The 26344-nt window shown below is 34.9% G+C and overlaps 4 protein-coding genes across 13 annotated transcripts; 1 reads left to right on the forward strand and 3 right to left on the reverse strand.

The window, feature by feature from the left end:
* Positions 1-733: 733 nt before the first annotated feature.
* On the reverse strand, positions 734-4060 carry LOC133870772 (uncharacterized). The gene is made up of 3 exons (XM_062307978.1): positions 3865-4060; positions 1890-2173; positions 734-1417 (listed from the first exon to the last, which is right to left on the reverse strand). The coding sequence occupies exons 1-3, from the start codon at positions 4042-4044 to the stop codon at positions 889-891; spliced, it is 993 nt and encodes a 330-aa protein (XP_062163962.1). The 5' UTR covers positions 4045-4060; the 3' UTR covers positions 734-888.
* A 2809-nt stretch (positions 4061-6869) lies between these two features.
* Positions 6870-11669, reverse strand: LOC133870773 (uncharacterized). Of its 2 annotated transcripts, XM_062307980.1 has the most exons (8): positions 11282-11669; positions 10773-10841; positions 10052-10171; positions 9896-9970; positions 9557-9691; positions 7817-7866; positions 7458-7599; positions 6974-7130 (listed from the first exon to the last, which is right to left on the reverse strand). In XM_062307980.1, exons 1-8 carry the CDS (start codon positions 11513-11515, stop codon positions 7107-7109), a joined length of 849 nt encoding a protein of 282 aa, XP_062163964.1. In that variant the 5' UTR covers positions 11516-11669; the 3' UTR covers positions 6974-7106. The 2 variants fall into 2 exon arrangements, with proteins under 2 accessions (XP_062163963.1, XP_062163964.1); XM_062307979.1 differs by lacking the exon at positions 7817-7866 and having other exon boundaries at positions 6870-7130; positions 11282-11658.
* A 1428-nt stretch (positions 11670-13097) lies between these two features.
* LOC133870774 (thymidylate kinase) lies at positions 13098-18570 on the reverse strand. 7 transcript variants are annotated; one of them, XM_062307983.1, is made up of 7 exons: positions 18410-18570; positions 16753-16861; positions 16073-16429; positions 14842-14953; positions 14676-14735; positions 13795-13899; positions 13098-13397 (listed from the first exon to the last, which is right to left on the reverse strand). In XM_062307983.1, exons 2-7 carry the CDS (start codon positions 16788-16790, stop codon positions 13281-13283), a joined length of 789 nt encoding a protein of 262 aa, XP_062163967.1. In that variant the 5' UTR covers positions 16791-16861; positions 18410-18570; the 3' UTR covers positions 13098-13280. The 7 variants fall into 7 exon arrangements, with proteins under 7 accessions (XP_062163967.1, XP_062163968.1, XP_062163965.1 ...); XM_062307984.1 differs by having other exon boundaries at positions 16753-16871; XM_062307981.1 differs by having other exon boundaries at positions 16753-16808; positions 18410-18569.
* A 1302-nt stretch (positions 18571-19872) lies between these two features.
* LOC133870775 (uncharacterized) lies at positions 19873-24245 on the forward strand. Of its 3 annotated transcripts, XM_062307990.1 has the most exons (6): positions 19873-20015; positions 21118-21317; positions 21461-21562; positions 23401-23452; positions 23546-23699; positions 23985-24245. In XM_062307990.1, exons 1-5 carry the CDS (start codon positions 19925-19927, stop codon positions 23656-23658), a joined length of 558 nt encoding a protein of 185 aa, XP_062163974.1. In that variant the 5' UTR covers positions 19873-19924; the 3' UTR covers positions 23659-23699; positions 23985-24245. The 3 variants fall into 3 exon arrangements, with proteins under 3 accessions (XP_062163974.1, XP_062163973.1, XP_062163975.1); XM_062307989.1 differs by lacking the exon at positions 23985-24245 and having other exon boundaries at positions 23546-23974; XM_062307991.1 differs by lacking the exons at positions 21461-21562; positions 23985-24245 and having other exon boundaries at positions 23546-23974.
* Positions 24246-26344: the final 2099 nt, after the last annotated feature.

Raw genomic sequence — 26344 nt, forward strand, 5'->3', positions numbered from 1 at the left:
GTCCAAACTCAATCTGAACGAAGCAAATTTTAAACAAGTTAAAGGATTTTAGGGACCAAATTGAAACCTAAGCTGTAGAGTAGTAGAGTAGTAGTACTGTTACAACTAAAGGGAGTTGTCAAAACTAAACCACCCCTTAACACTACCTGGCCATTTCTAGGTCACTGTTGAGCCACCTCAAACCACTGTCAAATCACCACCGAACTACCGTCGAACCATCACCGGACCATCGAAAAGCCTCCACCATATCACAATCGAAACTAAAATTATTAGGTTAGTTTTTTTATATTAATATTTTTATGTTGTGAATAAAAATTGATTTTTATAGGTTAATATTATTAAATGAAAATATAAAAAATATTTGTGGTTTTATTAACGCGCCAAAGGAAATATTTTCAACGAAAAACATTTTCTTGAAAAATTATTTTCCTAAAAATATTTTTCGACGAAAAAATATTTTGCGCCGAAACAAACGGAGTCTTAGTTAAACTTAGACCAAATAAAAATTTTCTTTAATTTAGTCTATTAAACTGATATCTGTCCTTAAAGCATGTGATTCTCACATGCATTTTTAATAGGATTGACAGAGCATGTGACATCTGTCCTTAGAATACGTGATTCTTGTGAGAATCACGTTTTCAAGGATATATGTAATATGTCAATTTAATAGACTGAATTGAAAATACATGTGAAAATCTCATGCTCTAAGGACAATGCCAATTTAAAGACCGAGTTGCCTTGTACAAGGGCTATGGCATCTTAAAACCATGCTTTTGATTACAGAATGACATAGAATACAAGCTATCATTACCATCAGCTGCAAGCCTGCACTAGCATTAGCCTCAACTGTAAAGATAGATACACGAGACATATAAAGCAAACAAGCATTCAGTTGTTTACAACCAAGCCATCATGCAGAAAATTTCTCATGACCATGAAAGCCTGTTCTGCATCTCCATCTTCTTCAGGAGACTGAGGCCTGTGGGCAAAGCCATGGCCTCTTTCCCTGAAAAGAAAAACCCTAGCTCCCTCGCCTATCCTCTTCTCCACATCCTTCAAGGCACTAACTGGACAAAGTGGATCATTGTCCCCTGAGATAAACAATACAGGAACATTTATTTTAGAAGCTATAGATGTGTCCATCCTGGTACCATAAAACGAGACCCCAACGCCAAAAGAAGCACCCTGGTCTTCTGCTAGCACCTCAATCACTCGGCCTCCTCCAAAGCAAAAACCAATTATGCCAAGCTTCTTTGAGATTCCTGCAGCCACAAATTCATCAACCATCCATTTTGTTGATGTTGCAATGTCTTTTGCAACCCTCTGGGTGTCTTGTATGGAAATCCATTGCTCAAACATAGTCTTTGGCCGGTCCTTAGCCCATGGATCTCCACGAAATAAGTCTGGAACCAGAACACTGCAGTCGTTCAACAAACCAAAAAAAATTATAGCGGTTTGCAGAGTCTATCACATTAGGGGTGGCAATTCTTGTTCACGCGTTAGGTTGAGGTTGTGTTGAGACATGAGTATAAGATTATATAGTTTAACCCTAATCCGATCCATTTAATTAAGTGGGTCAGACTCCTCAACTCTAACCCGCTAATTTTGTGTTTGATTCGTATTGGATTCGAGTCATGTAAAAAATTGACACTCTTAATATCGTGTATTGGGTTCAGATTGTGTCAAAACATGTGTATAATACTATATAAATCAACCCTAACTCAACCTATTTAACCAAACAGGTCGGACCCCTCAACTTTAACCCGCTAATTTTGTGTTGAGTTCATATCTGATTTGCAAGTCGTATTAAAAATTGCCAACCCTATGTCATATGGCAGAATGATATAAACTTTCATGCAAATATGATAGTTCAAGGTTAAGCAACATACTTGTAGCCATTGCAAGCAACACGATATGCAAAGTCTCTGGTGGAAGAATCTTCAAACCCAAAAATATCAGACAAGAGCAGAATGCCAGTTCCATTGTTATTTTTAACTGCCTTGAAGAGATAAGCGTCGATGCTATCAGCACCATCCCCAATTGAAAGTTCTACTCCATTGACTAATTCACATGCCTCGTCATCTATGCCATCTTCAACTTTCAGTAGGTTACATGATACTTTTCTTGCTACATTCTCTGTAATTGATCTCCTAAAATTTAAATTGCATTTTCTCTGAACATAAACTGAAGCTTTACAGTCAAGAGTTGCAGACGTTTGCGAGATGCCAAAAATAAACAGTTACACTAAGAAAAAGTCAAGACTGACCACAGTTCGATATCCACAATATGTAAAATCCTATGGATTTTCTAGACACAAACCATAAAGAAGGAAATGAACAAACGCATGCATTTGGTAAAACCAATCAAAATACCAGACAAGAATACCAGGTATGCTTCATACCAGAAGTTAAATAATAAGAATAATTATATAATAAATCTCAGAATCAAATAGACATCATATAGTCATAGACTCATAGACTGATAGACATATCAATTGAAAGAGAGGATCATTTTTAATTCAAGATAGCAACTCACAACTGGCTATGATCATTGCTCAATTCTCATATAAATGTATTAATCAATCACCAAACTTGTGGCAGTCTCACATACTTTAGATTTCTTCAGTCCAGGAAACCCTTGAGAGCAGGGACACAACCAGGGGGCCGAGAGGGGCCATGGAACCCCGGTTATGAAATTTTCCCTTAAGATATCTATATAATTAATGATATATATATATAAGCTTGCCAGTTTGGTCCCTCATTCAGCTTTGGCCCTGATGAGAAATCCTGTTCCGTCCTTACTTGAGAGTCCTAATTGGTTAAGTGCTTAATCAAATTACAGGAGGAACAACCCAATTCCAGCAGATCCTCTTAAGGGCTAAACCCCCTTCTTTTTCCCGTCATTTTAGAAATGAAACAATTTTATAGATAAAAGAAAGATATGAAAGGGGAAGAGATAGGCCCAAATGGGATTGTAAATGACCTCTCTCTCTTAAATCAAGTTTCTGGTACTGGTTAAATCAGAAGACTTGTCATAGCAGGATACAGCAGCAGAGCACAAGCCAAAATTCCATCATAACTTCCAATTCAATCTGAACAAACCCATTGACTAGTGTCACTTTTTTAGGCCCTCTATATTCTCAGTCCGGCTAAGTTGGCTCTAGTTTACATTTGACTTAATATATGTTAAAAGGCGTAGACAACCCAAGCCAAATCCAGAGTACATGAGCCTAGAAGCACAAGCAGCTGGTGGCTATCCTAATCCAACAGGGCCTACAACTCCAACAGAGACTGCAACTCCTAATCCAACAAAGACTACAACTTTATCTAAGGAAGAAGAGATGTCCATCTCCAAGAAGAAATCTGCTAAAGGCTTACTAGAAATTGGTTAGGACTACTTGTACTAGTTTGGGTTGGGATTAGGTTGAATAATTGTACTCAAAGTGCAGAACTTTGCTGATTTAAAGAAGCTAATTAAATAATAACAAAACTCCTCATAGAGGAATTTTATCAAACAACCCAAAAAGAGCTATTCTGGCCTCTCCTACTCGAAAGGAGCTATCTTTGTTTTCTTGTTGTTGCTCTCTGGCCCATCAACATATGTGTACAGATTATGAAATCAGTGAAATGTATCTTCAGTAGCTAAACTAGTTCCACAAGCATGCATGCCACTTGCAAACACATGTTTTTATATATCTTTCCTAAAAATGTTTGGGTCTAAAACTTCATCAAACGTGCGAAAGTTCATTAAGAAGAGATTACCAAAAGAAAATTGCAACACTTGAGCCACCAACACTATTCATTAGCACTCGAAAGATGATATAAACAAATATGAGTTAAAAGGAGTAATAGCGCGCGCACGTACTGAAGCAAAGGTTGAGAAGGAGTGATATTGGTAACGAAGTGGGCCTTTGAGAGGCAAAAGGCTGCTGGTTCTGGAGCTCATTGAAGCATAAACCCAAGGGGTTACCGTTGAGGCTAAAGCCATCTCAGTCAACCGCCAGAAATGGATATCTTCTCTTACTCCAACCGACGCCAGCCCCATGTTATAATCTGGTGGAGATAGGACCCACATTTTGCACTCCCACAAAAGATATTTATAGTTATATATATGTATGTATATTTATCTTTTATTTGTTAAGAATATATATATATATATATATATCTTTTCCGTTAAATAACTAAGGAGATGGGTGGTCTAAAAAAATCATATATTAATAATTTACAATCCATTTTTGTATATTTGGTGCTCAGGTCATGCCATCAAATCATTAATATATATCTCTTCAAAAAACAAATCATTAACATATGAATTTTTAATACAATTAATATGTTAGCATTATTTGTTTAGGGATATAATTTACCATGGTTCCAGTTCCACTCAAGAAACCCCACTAATTAGCCAATAATCAAATTGCTACCAAGCCCCCACGTGGCAAGCATCTGGGATCCTTATGGAACATACAATGTATTACAGACGTATGATCATTACGCTTCAACCGAATTATTCTATTCCACCTCTTATGAGAAAAGAACTTAAATCAAAATACTTAATAGCATGGAAATACATTTATACAAAACTTCTACCTCAAGCACATGCCATAGAGCCGTATACAATCAGGTGAAATACAATTCAAGAAAGAATTTGATATACGGACAACATCATTGTGGTAAAAGTTGTAATTCCAGATGAATCATTACCTCAGGGCATAGAGGGAGAGGTCATAAGCGTCTATACCGTAAAATCGATTTTCAACGGAATGAAAAAGACACACACACACATATATATATATATATGGTAGCATCGTAACCATAGAATACAACCCTAATCGAAATGCATACATTTGTCTCATACATTTTGGGGATGGAGAGAAAAGATATATTTTACATCTCAGATGAGCTATAATCGGAGATACCATTGTTTATGGTACAGAAGTTCCTAAAAAAATGGAAACATCTTACCTTTGAGTGCAGTTTGAACTATAATTTACGTAATTGGAAGTAACTAATTAGGTTTAAAACAAAACCTAGAAATCAATCACTGATCCAATTTGAGTACCTCTATAGGATAGACCTCAACAGAAAACTGAAGAGAAACAGTAGCATCTCCAAGAAGCCTCCCATAAAAAAAAAGGTAATTTCTCCCAGGATCATGCATGTACATTATCCTCTCACTCCCATTCTCTCCATTCAATTTTTCCTTTAATCATCTCTTGGTTGACACCCTTCCCATTTCCTTGTATTGCTAAAAAAGAACAAAATTATTATCCCTTGGTCGGCGCCATTCTAGTGGTTTTCTCTTTGTTTTTTGCAAAAGTCTATCACCTAGTCTAGCCGTCCAAAATTTGCATCAACATTATTAAAAATATATGTAGAAATCACATTTTCTAAAGACATATCAATTTAATACACTAAATTAAAAGAATTTCCTCCAACTCAATTTACTCAAAAAACTTTGCCCTATTTCTCTCTCTCTCTCTCTCTCTCTCTGACATTTGCATCCATTTATGTTACAATTGATTTTGACAGCTCGCTTGATTTTGTAAGAATAAAATAGGGAAAACGTCATTTAACTCCTTAAACTTTCATCATTTTTGCAATCATTTTCCTAAATTAAAAAAACACTCAATTTAGTTAAAAAAAAAAAAAAAAATAGTTAAGAGGTTTGCAATGTCACCCCTCCTGTTAGGGTTTGGAATTAAATCAGACGAAGTATAGGTGAAATGTCCCTTATACCCTTGTATTTTAAAATTATTTAATTTTTAAATAATTAAAAATTCTACAAAAAAAAAAAATGGAACCCATGGCTTGGCTGTGGGTCAGCCTGGTAGCAAATGTTTTATTTTAAAAAAAAAATTAAAAAAATTAATTTTTTTAATTTTAAACATGGGTATTTTCAATTTTGGCATCCTCATTGCAAAATTTTTAAAGCTTTTTTTTTTTTTTACTTTAGAGAGTGATTGCAAAGCAATAAAAGTCCAGGAGAGTTAAATAAAGTTTTTCCAATAAAATAATTTGAATTGTGCATGAGATTATATTTAACGAGTCTTACCCACTCGTCTCTTTTTTTTTACTAATCAAACTATTTTATAAAATAAAAAAAAATAAAAAAATTCAAAGACCACCCTGTTACAAATAACTACAATAAAGTTGAGTTAATTTGAGTTTGCAATTTTTTCTCCCAAGTCCTTCTGCAGTCGGGATTGACCTAGAAAATTCTTAGCACTAGGTATTGTTTCATAATAAACCCTACCTTATAAGCATAGAGAATGAATTTCTCACTACAAGCAGTAAGGATAGCCTCACAGTTTTGCTCTCATTTTCCATATTCATTTCTTTTTTCCTAGGATTTTATAGTGTTTTACTAGCATAAAATCAAAATCAATCATTCACACCAATCCTTCCATCCATTACTTTTTTCTTTTTTAATTTAATGACGCAAACCTCATAAAGGATGGGCCATTCGGACCCACTCTTGGAGAGTAAACCCTATATACACGACTCCATCCACCAGAATAGTGTACCAAGTAATCCCAAAAAACCCTTAGTGCGAAATTGAATCCAAGATGTCCGAGCCTACGGCTCGTCCCAATCATACACCAATCTTTCCATTCATTGGTCGTTACTACCAGAGGAAACTATGAAAATTGGGGGTAAATGACAATTAAGGTAGATAATAAGGCATGCCTAACCAGTTTATCTTAGCCAAAGCAACGCATTTAGGTAATCTTACAGCTGCTCAAAAAAGAAGAAATAAAATAAAATAACCAGTAATCTTACAACTAAAGGGAATGTTGGCTACCAAAATAAACTGAATTACAGTATTCTCATTCTTTCTCCCCCCCACTTTTTTTTTTCTTTTTTTCTTTTTTTTTCTTTTTTTTTCTTTTTTCTGTACAATACTATTGCAAGTAAAGGGAATGTCTAGTTTTTGGGAGGCAGCAGAAGCTGTAATATGAAGTTACAAGGCTTATTGCATCTCTAATGATTGTATAGCGAGCTTGGCTGCTACCATGGAAATGTTCTCCTTAACTATTTCTAGGGAATGTTCAAGCCTTTGAAGCGTGTCTTTAAGATCCATGGCCCTTAGCTTCTGTCGTTGCAACTTCAGCAGTTCTGATTGAGTAGATCCTGTCAAAGTAGCAAATCCAGCTCATTTCAGATAGAAGGCTTCCTAAGATTCCAGCATATTAACATGAGTAATTAGTTTACTTAAGTGCTTTGGCTTTCTAACAGCCCTAAAGAGTATAATATTCTAGTTTCTAGTGTCCTTATAGTATGTAGATGATCTAGACTAAAAACTAAACTGTAAGCAAGCAACTCAACAGGATCAAGCCTTAATTGAAATCAAATTCTGGTCTTCTCTATGGATCCTCATAAACTGATTGGCATTGGCCATGAACATTTCTCTTGTGAAATGCTAAAAAGCAAAGAAAAATAGAGTGAAAGAAATTTTGCCTGTAATAGGTTGGAGCGCTGCAAAGGATACACACTCAGCTGCGGATGGAATGAAAGCTTTATCACACTCAAATGATGGTTCCCTTTCAGCCCACAACAAAGAGTTTGTAATATTAGTCTGCAACAATGCTTCATTGGGAGCCTATTGACATGAGATAGAAAGCAGACAACTCCAACACATCACAAAAATGGTAACGCCATCTTAGAAATATTTTACTAGCAGAAGATTCACCTCTCAAAAGGTTTAGCATGTAACAAGCTGACCATCTTTTCCATGGTCATTGTCAAAAATATTTTATGGTGAGAGAGGTAATAGCTTTCAGGAGAAATTGAAAGTATTATGGAAATGAGAGCTACACAGTATGTTGTATATGCGGGACACAGCATCTGTGACTAGTGAATCAGCATCCTGATCAATACAATGACAACAAAAGACGGCCTTAATTATATTATCCAGTAATAAATCTAACCTTAAAGATGCCGATATTTACGTAAAAAAGCTAATGGCATATTATGTTGGGGTTATCCCATATCGATTGTGGAAGAGACTGGGTGGTTAGTATATAAGTGCACCCAACACTGGTATCAGAGCCCAAGTTTACTAACAAGTCTCAGGTCCAACAGTCCGCGGAAGAAACGGGTTGTTTTTGCTCTAACCCAATGCCCGATGTGTGAGGGGGAGATTTGTTGGGGTTATCCCACATCAGTTATGGAAAGGGCTGGGTGGTCAATTTATAAGTGTGAGGGAAAGCCTCACCTCATGAGTTAGCTTTTGGGGTTGAAAGAGGTCCAAGACCACCCAACACAATATTTATTCATAAGCTTGTATCTTATTCTATTCCCACTTATCAATTTCTTCAATAGTATCTTTTAATAAAACCTGATTTACCCATCATCCCATCTCATAACTACTGGTGCCACCACTAGACAGCCATTTTTAACAATTTTTTAGAGTTTATAACTAATTAAGAATAATCTAGTTAACAATCATAAAAATTTACTTACCAAACAAATAACAATAATTTAATTAGCTGGATTCATACAACATAATTTATACCTATTATAAGAAGCCTCTCAATTATAACTTCCATTAGAAACTAAGGATTAGTACCATAATAGCAAGGCTCTGTAATAGCTCTTAAAGTACATTAGCCATCCTACAAGTACCTCTAATCACATCCCGGCAACCTGGAAGCAAGAACGAGGCACATAGTTTTCTCTAGGGAGTACACAACTTCAGTTAGAGGGTAACATTTAGAATACATGGAGCTCTGAGATGTGATGTGGTACAGTTAAATTACACTGAGATGTCAGATGTGGCATATGCTCAAATTATATTTCCCATTATTTGTAAGTATTTTTTTTTATATAGAAAAAAATGGATTTTATTAGAGTTGATCTACAATAAAGTATTTTTAAGAGTTACAGGATGTTCCCAAAAAGATCAGCTGTCATTCAAAAGATCTCAAGAATGAACTTAAATTTTCTGGAAGAAAAGATACCAACACTCCAAGAAAAGACATATAACCAACTTCAAGCAGATAGTAAAAGATCTCTAAGATAGCATCCTCCCTATTGGTTGACAATTTAGGATGCCCAAAGTGCCACATCAGACACTATCATAGCTCCCTACTACTGGTTCCACATGAAAGTAATATTACCAGAAATTCTGTTGCTATTCATTGGATGACACAATAAGTCTGCCAAAGCCATGCTTCAGTCACCCAGGCAATTATGTTCATGCTCAACATTTTTACTTCCCAGTGAAGTTTGAAAGAAAAGGATGCTAAAGGATGTATCTTTCATGAATACTCTACTCAAAACAGGATAATTCTTCAGCTATAGAAAAAGAAAAAAAAAATGTACACTTCAAGTGCTTCTCTCTCTCTCTCTCTCTCTCTCTCTCTCTCTCTCTCTCTGCTTTGTCCTTGTTCTATATTTAAAGCCTCATTGGATTAAGGATAATTTTTTAAGCATTTCCTTGTACTTAAATAAGAATATGTCCATTGTACTTTTCTGTAAACACATGCATGTATGCACACTTGCACACAAACATGGGTTCATGGTTGCATGCAAAACACAGACACAGACGCAGATACCTTCAGTTTGATCTCCAAGCTATTCAAACTGTACATTGCTTCCCTTACTTCCATAACTTTTGAGCTTACTTTGCTTAAACTGTCAGGCATCATGTCCTGCATCGGTATGACTTCACCTATTATGAAAGGATCTGCCTGCAAATTATGATTGTAAACATGAAAATAAGAGAATATTAAAGTACAACCAAGTGAAAGAAGAGACTAATGAACACACACACTCACATGCATTGGAGCACAAAGTTGAACAGAGTTTAAGACATTTAAACACATGATGAACATTAATCAGTATATGTGTCAGTGGAAAGCTAAAAGTTTGAGAACCTGTGCCTGTTTACTCACCTGCACGAATTTCAGAATCTTGATACGACCAATGCCCCTTATAGAGACTAACGCTCCAACATCTAAGCGTTCAACCTACACAGAACTGAATCTTAATTTAGGTCATAATCTATACTGAACTTTTAAGGCAAAAACTCTGAAAATTTGGAAGCTTACGTTTTCTATAAGAACCAAACAACCATATCTAGCAGCGAATGATGCTTCACCAGATGATTCACTGATTGCAATGGGATCCAACACAAAATGCACAAAAAGCTTCTTCTTTCTTAATAAAGACTGCAGCCAAAACAATTAAGAGATTGATTACATGTATGGGTTAGGCTTAGTTTATTCCTATCAGTAGCAACATTTTATCATTAATCAATAACTATGGACAAAAATTTCTCTCATACAAGAGATAGATACTGAGCTCAACCCCTTAACTCTTCAGCTTGAATCAAAACCACAGTTGTTGAATGGGAAAGTTCCACTTCTATCAAGTTCACATAGATTTAAAGCCTACAGTTCCCATTATGGGAACTAAACTTTATCTTGTGATACCCTGAATTGTTATGGATATGTATTAAATCCCACATTGGATAAGTGAACTGTGAAACCATTGTATGAGTGTTGTCCTACAACACTTGAGGTTGAGCTCTAATTGTAACTCTAACGAGTTCTTTGAGGTTTTGACACTAATAGCACAAATGTGACCAGCGTTTTTTAGACAATTACATATCGAGCATCAAATTTTGCTACCAAACGGCAAACGCATATGTGACTAACGTTTTTTAGACAGTGACATATGGAGAATCAAATTTTGCTACAAAGAATTCGCAAAAATTCTTAAAAAAAAAAAAAAAAAAACTAAGATAATATATATATCCATATTCAATACCTCATCAAGCAGAGATAAATATCTCGCTTCATATAAATGTAGCGTCTTCTTCTCAGATGGAACAAGAACCTGGCATTACAAAAATTTTAAAAAAATAATAATAAAAAAAAAGCTACTGATATTGTATAACAAAATCAATACTATAAGTCTATATATGATTGTTAAATTACTAATCAAATGACTAAATTCATGCTTTCATCTTAACTTAAGGTTTTAGGATACATGATATGAGAATAGAGATCATAGTTTCAAATATGAGCCGCGGTTGAAATTTCATTTAAATTAAATGCTTAATTTTTAGATAAATAGTGATTTAATAAAGATAAAAGAAAATATGCTTAAATTGTATGATTAAATTTATTAAAAGTTAACTACAAAACTCAATTATACTAATACAATCAAAATAAAATAGACATGAGTGTACATGCATTCCATAAAGAATAGCCACGTGTCTGTTTATCAAAAGAAGAGGTATATATATAACAATATATATATATAAACAAATAAACCTCGTTGATGTTAAAGGGAAGAAGAGGGAGCTGAAGAGAGCAGGCAATTCGGGGCACACAACGTCGTCGTTTCCTGGGACCAAGCCTGCAATTCCCATCGACGTTGGCTCTAGTAGAAGAATCAAAATGGAGGAAATGAGGGACAGAGCGGTGCGGGTTTCGGGTACGGAGCGAATCAGGGTCACGAATTCGGGTTCTGGTAACAATACCGTTGAGGATAGCGGAACAAGTCATGGAAACTGGTGGGTTTCCAACGGTCCCGCTAGGCCACACTGTCTTTCTATCTATCTCGCTTCACTCGATGCACTCTCTAGCCTCTACTTGATAAACACGTGGGACTTTGAGGAAAGGCTCATGTATGCGCAATGCATGTTTGTGCCTCACACTTAGGATGGTAATTATATATATAATTCCCGAATTTGATATGAGTTAGAACAAGAAATTGACTGGTTAAGTTAATGACCCATTTAAATAAATGAGTTGGATTAATATTGACCTTATACACATGTCTTGATACGATTCAAATTCAATACGCTACATATAGGGCTATCAATCTTTTAAATGACTTGCAAATCCGACATGAATCTAACGCAAAATTAACAAGTTAAAATAGGGTTGATGGGTCTGACATGTTTAATTAAATTGGTCGAGTTAGAATTAACCTATAGAGTCTTATATTCGTATTTTGATACGACTCGAACTCGTCATGTAAATAGGAATTGTCACTCGAAAAATACTACACACACTCACTCGCACACGGAGAGTGCATTTGAAAGTGTAAAAGTATAAGTGTATGTAACATTTCTCGTTGCCACCCCTGCTCACTAAAACCTCTGTTAGTAAGGGACATGGGGACAGAGATTTGTTGCAATAAGCTAAGACGTTGCTCGGATCCCACTTGTTTGAACAATTTGAATAATATAATTGGATATTAGCCAAGATCAATATTTGTCTAAATTACGTGCAATTCGAACAACCCACCTCGAGTAGGTAAGTAAGTATTTTAAGGAGCAGCCAAATTGTGTGAAATTCGAACAACCGATCCTCAAAAATCTTTATTTTTTTTCTAAGACAATTTTATTATGGTTTTCTAGAAATTTGTAGAATTTCCATTTTATTAATTTTTTTACAAAATTCCAGAGAATCACAATTCTCATGAGTATCTAAATTTTGAAGAAGTATATAATAATAAATCTTAAATTAAATCATCTATAAATTATCAATCCAAAGAAAGTTTGTAGTTTCATATTTTGTTCAAGCCATTTGAATTAAAAACTGTCATCCAAATTCTAAATAGAGGATTCCTCTCGCCCGTTGATTACGATGTAATACAGCTTTTGGCAGTCGTACAGTCCATGCCCATTTACGAAACTTCAGTCTTAAGCTATCACGACACTTTAAAAAATAAAATATAAAACTTAAATTTCATGATTTGCAGTTTTATCGAAAAGTAATCCGAATTTTCAAAATTGATAATTTTTACTTCCTCAATCTTCCATTAAAAAAAATAACAGTCATAGTGTCACGTGAGGGGATCATGGTGCCTCACCAACCTCCGCCCTTCATGGAGATTGCAGTGGCCCCGCGACCTCCCTGTCCGGTGGTCGTGAAGGCTCCACAACCCACCACTCAGGAGGTCGCAGAGGCCTTGCGACCCATCACCCACCTAGCCCTCATGAAGGTGAAGCAGTCAAGATCATGGTTACTAACCCAACTGGTTAGATAACAAGGAAAATCGGAGGAAAAAAAAAATAGTAAAAATATCCAATGGAGCAAGAGTGTCATTTCTGAAAATCAAAGGTAAACCTCAAGCGAGTTGGTTTAATTTATCGCAACCATTAATAAATTCATAGGCCTCAGTTTGTTAGAAGACGAGGCCTGAAACTGAATAAAAACACCAAGAAGATTTTAAAAACTAGTTGAACAAATCTGCAGAGATACATATGCAGAATCCCTTTACACAGGAAAGGGAAAAAAATCACAAAAAAGAAAGGAAGAATTAACTTGACCAGAGGTAGGAAAGAGGTTTGCCGTTCTGGCATGTCTTGACACAATCCAGTACAATCTCTTGCAGGTGTTTCTCGATATCTTCAACGGGTTGGCAGGCATCAATTATCTGCAATCAAATAGGAATACATGTTCATCTCAGCTCCAAGAGTAAAATTGATAGGAATCAATGAACAACATAACAGCTATTGATGAGTCAGTGCTATTATCATCTGAAACCCAATATTTTAGTATAAAAAGATAATGCAAAGTGGAAATGAATCAACAAAACTCTAGCTTAGCTGTGTTACTATCATGGAGTACAAGAGGGTTAGTTTTGGGCGACAAGTTTAAGAAAAGATGAAATGTAATATATAGCTATACCGGAAAACTAAACAGCTATTGATGAATGGTTTTGTTCTAGTAGTGGCAGGCGAGGTGCCTCCCACCAGAGAGCATCACAACCATGAACCAGAATATGCAGCTTCTCTATTTACAAAATATCACCAGATGAAACATAAAATTACCTTCCAGGAGGGATCATGGAGAACCTGATAGCATTGTGCAACTTTCCTCTGGAACTCGAGCTGCTCATATCTCTCAGCTCCATATCCTCCTCTCTCAGCAGCTTTCTGAAGATTTTGGAAAGACTTCTCAGTCCTAGAAGTATTTAAGTCTGTGTACATGCATGTGTGTGCGCGCACACTATAGAAGGGTGTGAATTTATGGATGTAAGTATATGCAAGGGGCAATTAAGAGTCTGTGTGTGTGTATCAGGTTCATCTTCCTCCAGAATTATACCTTAATGCAATTTCTACGACTTCAATAACAGAAGTACTATGATATCTCTTCAATTGCTAAGGCACATCAAACACTAGTTGATATAAATCAACCATTCAGTACATTCATTTACCCTCACCTACATCATCATACAAATGCAAAACCAGTCTTCAATAAATTATCACAGTGGCCCATTGGACAGTCATCCAATTTCACAGAATCTTAGTAGTCAGTTGATTTGGGTTCATGCATTCCTTGCATATATGGGCACATAATCCATCTAGCTATTTTTTCCCCTCCCCTTTTCTTCTTTTGCTTTTCTTCAGAGGGGTGAGGTGTTATTGACAGCCCAGAATCTATCTGCATTTATGAAGCACATTATTGCAAGAAGGGCATGTGTGTCCCAAAATACAGATTAGGCAAAAGAGAACACGTTGAAATCCTTCGACACAAAGTAATCCAGTTCTCTCAGACAGGGACAATGTCATGCCTCAAACAACGTTTGAAGAAAGCGAGCTACCTTTAGAACTCAAAGAAAAACATGTTGATAATATGGCTGAAGACGTTGATGTTTACTTTCTTTACTTATAAGTTTATAACAATCAGCATAATGGCAAATACAACTTACCTCTGGCTGTATGTCAAGGTAAACTACCAGATCTGGAGCCAGCAACCCAATCTCAGGTGCCTGCATAATTTTTTTTTTTTTTTTTAAAGAAAAAAAAAATAGACATTCTTAAAAAGAAGATGAACATATATGCTCCACTCAGGAACGGTCAGAACCATGTCTTCACCTTACACCATTCAATGTCAAGTCCTTTGGCAGACGAGAAAGCCACCCCAGAATAAGAATAACGGTCGACAATGAGGATGGTTCCAGCCTTCAGTTTAGTTTCCATCAATGATCTGTGTATGCATTACGAGTAACTGAGTACAAGTCCAACCATCGTAAAAGTTGTGCTTATGCAGTCACTAAATTTTTTGTCCCAATAAATAATGTTTCAGAGAATTTTAGGAGAAAAAAATAAAAACCCAAGTCCTCTTTCTTTCTAGAAGGTACAATGAAATCCATTCTATCTAACCAAAATGGTTTGAATTTTTCCCACTTGAGAGTATTAATAGATCTTACAAAAATAATCACTAGTCAAATTATAGAGTTCCATCTATCAATATTTGATTAGCAAAATATCAGTTCTGCAGGTTAATTTTCAAGTTTCAAGAGCTTCTCTAACCAACTAGTCCCCAACTAACCCTAGCATGTCCACATTCTGGAAAATCACTCAAGCCACAAGATCATGATTATGTTATCACCTAAGTCACCACACACAACTAAAGAAAACTATCTCCCACATGCCTCCCAGCTTAAAATGGCACATGTCTAACACTTACAAGTTCCATTGCAGACAGGCTAAACAAGTTCCATGCTACCCACCAATGCTTGGGGGCTTGCAATAACTCGGAAATGCTTATCACTTCCAAAAAAAAAAAAAGCATTAAGAAAATGAATGAGTTTATTACTTATCCAAAACAATAAAGACAAAAAAAATAAGAAACAGAGAAGTTTATCACCAAAGTTCACAAATTACCAGAGACACTTTGATTCAAAAATTGTTACTGCCTCATAGGCGATTCAATCTTATTTATTGAGTTGTAATTACATATACAACAGATATGATCCATTCATGCTAAAGAAAATGATACCTCAATTAATTTGCTTATATATGCAGATTGATAACAAAGGAATTGCAATCAGAAAAGTAAGTTTAAGAAACAAAGTGAACAGTGTTTCTGAACAGGTTTTGTCAACACCATATATTTCTGTTTCTTTAAGAACCATACGGTTCTTAATGGAGGAAAGAATTTAAGGTTTGAACTTAATGCTTTATTATCAAATACCAAGATTTTTTTTTTCTTATACGAAGAACGAGCAAGGAACTACTATTAGAAGAAACAAGGTATTTCAGATTATATACAAAATCCGTCAAACCAGAACACAACATGCTGCATAAAAATAACATAACGAACCTCTTCTCCCAACGATTAGCGCTAAAGAGAAGATGGATAGTGTGATCATCCAATTGTGATTTGTTGGAAAGGTATGAAGATATCATTTGCCCAACATTTGTATTTCTGTCAGGAAATCGCCATAATTCAGCTGAATGCCCCAGTCCCTCCAAGTATGTGAGTAGTCTACTAGACTGTGAAGTCTTCCCACTACGATCCAAGCCTTCTAGAACAATCAAGGCACCTCTTGACTCACTGTCACCACCATTTAGGATAGAATTGTGGGTATTTGCCATTCGTATCTGCCTAATTGGACACTTGTGAGGAAAGTTCAATCGTGATTTCAATAACCTTCCCAATGCTAACGCTCCAAAATTCCTTGAGAAAAAAAAAATCTTTCCATTAAAAAGGCTTTAAATAATAGAAAAATAACAGTACAATAACTTCAGAAATCAAATTTTAAGTTTTTTTATTTTGGGTATTTGAGAAAACAAAAACCTCCACTCAATCAAGCCTGATACACCTATTGGCCAAGTGGGTTTCTTTATTGGGCAAAAAAGTTAAGCATTTTCCTCTCTTATCCACTGCTTCTCAGCAACCAAACTGAGATTTAGCATTTCCCACTATATCCAACAAAATTAACTCAAAATCAAGTAACAAAAAAGAAAATTTAAAGGCACAGGTAAATGATTCTTACTTACAAAGCCCTGGAGAGTGTGATATAGCAGACATGGATCATGTCATGTCCCTCCCAAGCCTAGAAACCCCAATCAAGAAACACATGGATCAAACAACTTCAGATCCAACTCACTGAAAAACACTCAGAGTAAAATAACCTCTTAAAGAGACAGAAGAGGCATTCAAATGGTTGTGTCAATCAGCCAAACTTATCCGCGTGAGATAGAGATTACCACACAGATCCTTTGATTTTATTTTTTCTCTTTTTTCTGTTTTCCTGGTCTTTGGGTTTAGGGTATGTGTCGAAAATTATTTCATGAAAATCCAAGTTTATCTTAAATTTGAATATTTAAATTCCCATCTATTTCTTTTTATTATTCTTTGTCCCATATTGAAAAGCTATGAGTATTTTTTGTGCTTTATAAGCATTTATCAAGCTCTTATATTAAATAAGATTTTGAGTATACATGTGCTAGTTGTGCCAGTTGCATCACCCCAGTGCGAAGCACTGGTCGTCGCATGCACGCACGCGTGTCGCTTTGACGCTTTAGACGCACTTAGCACTTCGCATTGTCGCACACAAAATTATTAATTACGTGTGTATTTTTCTGATGTGTACAACTGCTTTTCTAACAGTAATATTTTTTTTAAATACGTAACTGTTTTCTAAACTGTCAAAAACTATATTTTCTAACTGTGTTTTTAACAGTCATAAACTGTGCTTTCAACAGTCACAAACTATTTTTTCAACAGTTAGAAACTGTTGTAAACTGATTATGAGTTTTCAGATAAAAACTATATTGTTCCAACAGATTTTGTACTTCTTTTTCTTATCTTCTTTTTTATCTTCTCTGCTGTTACAGAATTTCGAGATTCAGAGTAGTGTTCAGAATTTGCAATCTGCACACTACATTCGGACAGTATTGTATCCTGAGGACCAAAATTGTTGTATTCCCTTTTGCAGAACTTATTGTTTAAGTGGGAGACAATATTTGTCTAAGAGACAGATTTACATTCGCCTTACTGTCAAGTGTTCTTTCTATACAGTTTTTTATTTTCTTCTTTCTTCAATTTTTCTGTAGTTCCACGTCTTTATATCAATATGCACAAGTGTTTCAGTCTTTTTTATATATTTCAGGATAAAGAGGCAAGTCCCAGTTTCTCAATTTGAATTGCAAACGATTATTCCACACAAATTCCCACAACAAAAAGAAAGAATGAAGGAAATGGAAAAAACCAAAAAGAAAAGTAACTATACGAGTTGAAAATCAAAGCAAATCAACCCTAAATTCAAACCCACACCGAACCCAAATGAATAAGCAAAGCAAAGTGACACTCAAAAGATGAGTTACAAAGAGACCCACATGGTAATTCTCAGAAATAAATAAATAGCAACATACAAATACACAATACCCAATTCCCAAAACGAGAGCAAGTGCTAGTCAAAAGATGAGTTGCAGAGCATCCCACATGGCAATTCTCAGCAAACAAACAGCATACAGTGCAAAAACGCAATACCCATTTCCCCAAACGACAAACTTCGAGATTCATCAACCATTTTCAAGGTTTTCTATCTTATGCGAATACTTAATCCAAGGTTCTTAAAGTTGACAGCTTGTGAAAGTGTGGTGCTTTGGATGTGCATACTGTAAGAATTGTAGAGGCAAGAGGAGGAGTTACCAGAGGTAGCCGGATCTGCTAATACGTTAAGGTCTTATGCTTCACCACGATTCCTGTATGAAAACAGAGAAGAGAGACCATAGAGAGAGAGAGAGAGCAGACCTTGAGAGAGACGAGAGAAAGAAGCGGGAGAGAAGAGAGGAAAAAGAAAAGGTGGAGGGAAAAGGAAAAAGAAAAAAGAAAAAAAAAAAAAACAATCCCGTCCGTCCTTTCGGCGACTGAAATTTACAATAAAAAAGGAAAAATAAAAAAATAAAAAAATAATGCTACGTATCACCCATTTGTCTTCTTTTTGTCCCTTAAAATTGATGTGACTCTTAAAATTATTATTGGATCAAAATATAATAATGATCTATCATAAATTCAATGGTAATTTTAAAAGCCACATCAATTTTAGAGGAAACAAAAAGAAGACAAATGAATTATATGTAAGATTACTCGAAAGAAAGATGTGTAAAAAAGAGGAGAAATGATAAGTAGGGACACTCATCCGTCTCCTGTCCTACTTTTAATAATAAAGTAATATATTATATATATTTTTTATTTATTCTTTTTGATTTTTTCACTTTTTGTTTATATAATATATTATTTTATTATTAAAAATAGGACCGGGGACAGATGAGTGTCCCTTGCCTATCATTTCCCCCACTCATTGGAGGACACATATCATTTCTCAAATTTTTAATTGGTTAAATTGAGAAATTGTTATTCGGGTTTTATGTTTATGAAAATATTTATTGAGTTTCAAAAAAAAAAAAAATTGGCCATTTTAACCTTTTGATTCTTTTTTTTTTTTAAGATAACCTTTTGATTCTTTGAATTGATAAGATTAGTCTTTTCGTTCATGACCCGCTTATTAACTGTAAAATAATTTTAAAAAATCACTTAGGACTTATCATAAGCTGTCACTTGTATATTTTTATCATATTAGTATATTTCATGAAACAATAATAATAATAATAATAATAAAAAAGTAGCAATTGGGAAAATTCCTTTCGTTGATGATGGTCGGGATGTCCAAACATATTGGCATCCACGAGAATGAATAATTTGGATAATTAATGTGAGGAAGTCTATATATTTTGAGCTACTCATACATATGAGTCTTATATAGTTATATGGACCCTCTAAAAAACCGCAATTCACCTAAAAAATTGAAAATAAATTAATTGTTATTATTGTTAAACATTATACTTTTATTTTATAATTATCTGATGATACTGACGTAACAGTTACAACTAATTCTGTATCAGTTATTATTAAAAAAAAAAAAAATTGATTAGAATGATCACTTTTGAATTGCGAAATAATTATACAATATATATATATATATATATATATATATATATATATATATATATATATATATATATATATATATATATATATATCAGCAAAATAGAATAATAAAAAAAATAAATTAAAAAAGTGAAGTAAAGCATTTCTGTTATTCTTTACAAAATATTGATAGATCAGCAGAGTGTCTGTCGGAGAGAGAGGGACAGGGACAGAGAGATGGACGGTCCTCCGGCGAACGATTGCTGTTCGGTGTGCCATGGCAGCTTCAACACTCCCTGTCAAGCCAATTGCTCCCACTGGTTCTGCGGTGCCTTTCTTCTTCTTCTTTGTTTGATTGCTTGCAAAATCTCAGAAATTCTTTCTTTCTTTCCCTTTTTTTTTTCTCCCCGATTGCCGGCATTGCCAGTATAGAAAACTGGAAAATGAATACCACAAAAACACTCTTTGGAAACTTAATCACCAAGATTTCTCTGTTATTCTGTTTTTTCTCAATTTTCTCGGCCGCCATAACCGACGCTTATGCCATACACGGGATTTTAACAGTGAATTCGAGTGTCATTTTACTAAATTGCTTGAGATGTGTATAGGTTAAATTTGATATGTATATTCTTGGATAAGGTGAAGTCTTTTCAGCTGGTTAGGTCATGTATGATGAAGATTAGCGACTAATGATGATATTTTAAGCCAAATTATAATTGAATTGTTTTGCGATATCAATCCTATGCAAAATCACTATTTGCTAATGATGATTTCTATCTTTGGTTGAGTATCTGTTTCAGATTTTATATTTGCTTACTGAATGAAGTTGCGTATAACATGACTGAACAAATTGTTTTTATTTTGTTTATGTGTTATTTTCACTCTAATTGCACTGATGTTAAATTATATCAATGTAAGGATAGATTTTAAAGAAAATGGTTCTCGACGACATTATAAGAACTTACTAACCTAGAAATATATATTTTTTGATAAGTAAATACAACTTACACACCTGAATAGAATTGAACCCATGATTTTACTCTCAACCCGTGAAAACCTAGAAGTGCCGGTCTAAAATATTTTAAGATAAATTTACTTATGATTAACGAATTTTGCCAGATAGCTACATTCTCGTAGTGCATCACTGCATTTTTCTTGTATTATCTAGCCTTAGAATTTTTATTGTAAAGATACCTATCTGTTAGTGTGAAATATGTAACAAGATAAATACTTTTACCTGAAGATTCTTGTATTATCCAGCCTTAGAATTTTTATTGTAAAGATGTCTATCTTTTAGTGTGAAATATGTAATAAGATAAATACTTTTACTTGAAGAACTATGTAAGATTGAGATGGTATTTGGATAATGACTTCTTTTTCAAAAACATTAGGGTCATCAGGTAGTTAATTTGTTGTCTCTTCGTGTTTAGGCAATTGTATTTTGCTTGTTTGGGATCATGGGTCCGCAATTCAGCCATGTAGATGCCCCCTATGTCGTCGTCAAATTTCCTTGTTGGTTCCTGGAGAGGCTTCATCAAGGCGGCGTCACGACCCTGAGGTTGCTGAGATTCTAGGAAAGGTGGCAACATACAATCGCCTCTTTGGCGGGCATACTAATGGTCTCATTCAGGTCTAGAATCATATCCACAAAATCTTTTAAATAGGATAGCATCATTTCTAACATATTTTTCTCATATGCAATTGCATTCATATCTTGGGACCCTGCAGTGGGTCTCTGTGAATTGACATCTGAAAGATGTTTTCTTTCAACAGAGAATGCAGGACCTTCCATTTTTTCTCCGAAGGTTGTTACGAGAAATGATGGATCCTCAGAGATCTCTTCCTCTTGTTATTAGAGCCCGTGTCTATATAGCAGTTAAGTGAACAGCATAGATATACAAACAAGTGTGGCAGCATCTTTAATTTCTGTTAGATCCATCCTTATGTCATCACTCATCATCAGCAGCAGCATTATTATCTGTTAATTTGGCATACAAGCTGCATAGTTTGTTACTATACCTTAGGTGGCATTTTTTATTACATTGCATTAATCTGGATCTTTAAAGTCCTGGATATTATTTAACGTTGTCATCTAGAAATTGTCCAACTTGCTCTGTGATCCATATTATCAAAGCTGATGGGGAAAATTCATTGATTTAGTACCATGTACTTGTTGAATAATGTGATGCGACTTAAGAATGACCCAAAATTTGAGTTAATAGGGAATGCTTTAAGGGTTGTGGTTTGGGGGGATTGAGCAACGGCAATGCTGTTGGGGTTAGAATAATGATTCCCTTACAACCCCCTCTACATTGTGTGGGTCTCACATGTAGGACCCACACAATGTGAGAGAGGTTGTGTGGGAATCACTCCCTGTTAGGGTTATCGCTTGGCCATGAACTGCACATGTTGATGTTAGCAGATCCCTATCTGAGTGATTCAACTGTCCTTATCCTTTGGTAATGACAGGATTGTGACACTTCTCACGAGTCACGACCCAAGATACCTCATTCTTAAGACACAGCTGTCACTGGCCAATAACCGGCTAAAGGACAAATGGTCTTTCACTATAAATACCTAGGCTCGATAATCAATAAGGGCACAAGGAACCCATGAATCCCAAATGCCTAAAACATTGCAAAAAGAGAATTATTATTATTATTATTCATCCCCTCCTTGAGATTCGAACATCTCATCACTCAGAGACACCAAATCCAACATCTTGACCCTCTTCAAGTATAACCTTATTCAGACTCAACTAGGGAATCTCGTCAAAGATCCCTCAGTCATTGCCATTAACCTGAAACTTACGTTTCTGCCTTGCTTTTCCATCCTGTTACTTCCTTAAGGGCTTCCATTTGTGCGGTTGATTGCACCTCTCTTCCTTTAAACCCCCAGATTAACCTTTAAGCCTAATCTTCCTCAGCTTAACCCCAAAAACACTCTTTTTTTCTTTTTTTCTTTTTTAAATGTTTGTTGGGTTGTGCAGAATTCTGTGATTAAGCCACCTCAACCTTCTTTTGGTTTCTTAGTCTCCCTCGTGGACTTAATTGCTACTTTTCTTTTTCTTTTTCTTTTTTCTCTTTATTAGGGGGTTCCCTTTGTGTTCCCGTGTGTACTTGGGTTGCATCCTCTCAAGTGCTTTTCATTAATTTTTTTAATAGAAAAGTAAAACTAAGCCTAGCCTTCCTAGCCTTTTGACATACTTGGAGCTTGGCCACAAACTACGGTTTAGTGGAGTATATCAAAGAAGATTCAGAAAACATGGGGGTGAGTTTTAGAAACATATACCACCAAAAAAAGAGAGGAAAAAACCAAAAAGAGTTATGATTCTTATATATATTGCAGGCCAACTTTTACATTGCAATGATTGACATGCTAGAAGTGTTCAAATCGGTATATTCTGTTGTTGTATTGCCGAATAATCTTGTAGGTCTTCATTTGAAACTGCATGCGCTATAGTGTAGCTGCATCTGACGAGTATGTAAAGATGTAGTTTTTTGTTGTTATAAGCTGTATCCACATTCCCAGTGTATGTTGTAATTTAGGGAGAGTTATATTCTTTCAATCTTTAGGTTGATAATATTTACGATATTGTGTTTTTTATTGACTAACCGTCTCGAATTTTCAGTTTGATAATTTTATTAATAGCCAGAGCTTTAAATCTTAGTGGTATTTCAAGGACAGGTTCTTACTCTGTTTCGTATGTACAGATGATACTAAGTGGCGTCTACGTAGTCAGCCCGGTTGACATTATTCCAGAAGGTATCTTGCTGTTTGTACATCTTATTTGTTGAGTTCTTGTGGTAGACATGTTTTGGTAACTGAAGGTGATATAATCTATCAACTGTACTACAGGAATATTGGGAATAGTTGGGCTCTTGGATGATCTCCTTATAGTGCTTATCTGCTTCCTGCATGTTTCTGCCATTTATCGGTCGGTGCTCTATGCCCGTCATGGAAGTTCATGAGCTGTCCTGTCGACTCGACAGAAGAGAGAGCAACGATAAAGGTAAAGGAAGAGTTCATACATTCTCAGCAGAGAGCAGGATTGTTGGTTTTTCTTTTTTCTCTTTCCTTTTTTGGTGGCCTTCACTAAACCTAGACAGGTTTCCTTTCTTTTTTGCCCTTTCTCGCTTCTCTCGGTTTGTTTCCGTTGCCATGCAATGGCAAAGCTTGCTTCATCCCCCGTCTCTCTTAACGTAAACACACTTTTTGTAATCAAACGTAGATGTTTCTCTGTGGATAATGTTGTGTTTGTAATAATGTTGTGTTCATTTTGTTTCATATTATGCAGCAAAGGGAAAAGACGTTACTACAGTACCGCAGAGCACTTCAACAATACGCTAACATTTCTACGGCAGTAGAATTAGGCTGATAATTTTTTATACCAATAGCGAGCTTGGTACAAACTTTACACGAAATTAGTAGATTAGATTTTAGAGTTTTGTATAATTGGATTCGGGTCGACTTGAATTAACCCATTTAATAAAATGGTCAATTCCGAGTCAACCCATTTAATTCATGGCTGACTTGTTTGACCCACATGATTATAAAATCAGGTTTTTTTTTTTTTTTTAAACCCCATATGCAAAAAAGTCACCAAAACTTTCTTTATCATCTTAGGGTCTCTCAGAATTTATGTCATGAATACTTGATTTAATTTTTATTTATAAGTAATATAATTTTTCATTTATTTGAGTTAATTTTTAAATAATGAGTCAAATTGATCGTATCGTGGTATCTACTTATTTAAATGGGTCGTGTTAGGATTGAGGGGTTTGACTCGTTTACTTAAACAAGTCATGTTAGGGTTGATCCTTTACAAGTTGGCGAGTTGGTCGACCTGACACGACTATGACTGTGACACGCTAATTCGGATTGCCAATCCTAATTGAATACCAACATTTTTTATTTCTCTATTTATTTTAACATAAGGGAATCCACAATGGCTTGTGGCTTGTGTGCATTTTTATTTAAAATAGCTAACTAAAGGCTGCATGTTCTATTTTAGATAATGGCTTTTCAAATGGACTCCAAATCCGATTATCTATTCTTTCGTTATACTATTTTAATATTATTTCCTTATTTCTTTTCTAAAGATTGTATTTTTCAATGGCCATTTTTTTTCTAAAGGTCATATTTTTTAACGGGTGGTATTTGCCAACGATCATATTTTTCTACAGTAGTAATGTCCCAACGATCATATTTTTTCAGTATAAATAGAATAATCTGTTCTCTAATTTTTTATCCATATGAACTCAAATTTTTTTGATTCATTCATTATTTTATTTCTCTTTGTCAAAATGTAATATTCTTATAGACCTTTGTTAAAAGAGTAATGCTATTTACTATACTGTATACGAATAGCATACAATTAGGATGTTGTGACAGTGAAAATCAGTCATTAATTTTTTATTTTATTTAAAAAAATATTGATATAAACGTTGATTTTCACTCTCAATTCTGGTTTTATGATAGAATATTCTCATAAGAATGTCAAGCATATTGTGATAACAATTTTTTTTTTATTATTATTAAGAATTGTGATATTCTCATCAGAGCAACATATGTGAACACATATATCACCACGACCATCTCTTTATTGTTTTGTTGGATAAATTTTAGCTTAATAGTTCAAAACCACCAAAATTAAATATTGAGCTACAATATATGAAACAAATATGATCACCACGAGTAAGGTTCATGGTCCTTGATGTTCTTGATTTGAGGGCCAACAACTGATTGCAGAAACCAAGTCAGGAATTCTTCAAGAGTGTGAAAGAAACATCAATGGGATTTTTCACTTTAATTCCAAAATAAATCCCATTCTTATCGATCTCTTGGACTTCTCAGATGCTTTAAACATCGATCAATGGGATTTATATCATTTTGATTGCTGTGAATAGAAGAAAAATGAAGAAACTTTTTATAATACAATTAATGGCGTCTTTGGCTCCATATCTAAGAGTCCAATTTTTATTTTTCATTTTTTGAAACACATGATATAGAAAAAAATAAAAAATAAAAACCCAGAAATGTCACAAATAGAAATGAGTATGACATAGAGATTGGGATTTTAAATAAATTAAAAAAAGATTTAACAAAACCTCTTTAAGACAGAGATAAAGTTCCATGATAACTAGTAAACATCCGAAATCCCCATACCTTGGGGGTGAGTCGAACACTATGTTGCTGGCTTTTATGTCGCTAGGAAGTAGAGTCCTCTTCTAACACCCATTATGAATATGATCCAACGCATGAACCATCTTATAAGTTATAATATATATTATCATGTGCCTTCCTTTCCAGTTAAGTGTTGATTCTTCACTTCAAAATACTTTAATGATCTTCATAAACAGTCATGGTGGATATTGAATTTGCATAGAGTGCATTCTAGGGCCACACTGTCGAAATTCTTATCACATGGAGGAGAATAGTTCAGTCTCTGGAGATGAGCAGGAAAGTTGCATTTTGCACAATAATAGAATTAGTGATTTTGATATCTTCATTTTTCACAAATTAGACAATAGTATTATTGATAATGATCTTCAGCAATGTAGATGATCTTGAGAAGATGATCATCATATTTGTGCTGCCTAGCTACGAGCAAGTTGCATTGGGAGGAGGCGGAGCATTTGTATTCGAGACCCAATA

Source organism: Alnus glutinosa, chromosome 6, assembly GCF_958979055.1.
Source record: "Alnus glutinosa chromosome 6, dhAlnGlut1.1, whole genome shotgun sequence".
NCBI classification, from domain to species: domain Eukaryota; kingdom Viridiplantae; phylum Streptophyta; class Magnoliopsida; order Fagales; family Betulaceae; genus Alnus; species Alnus glutinosa.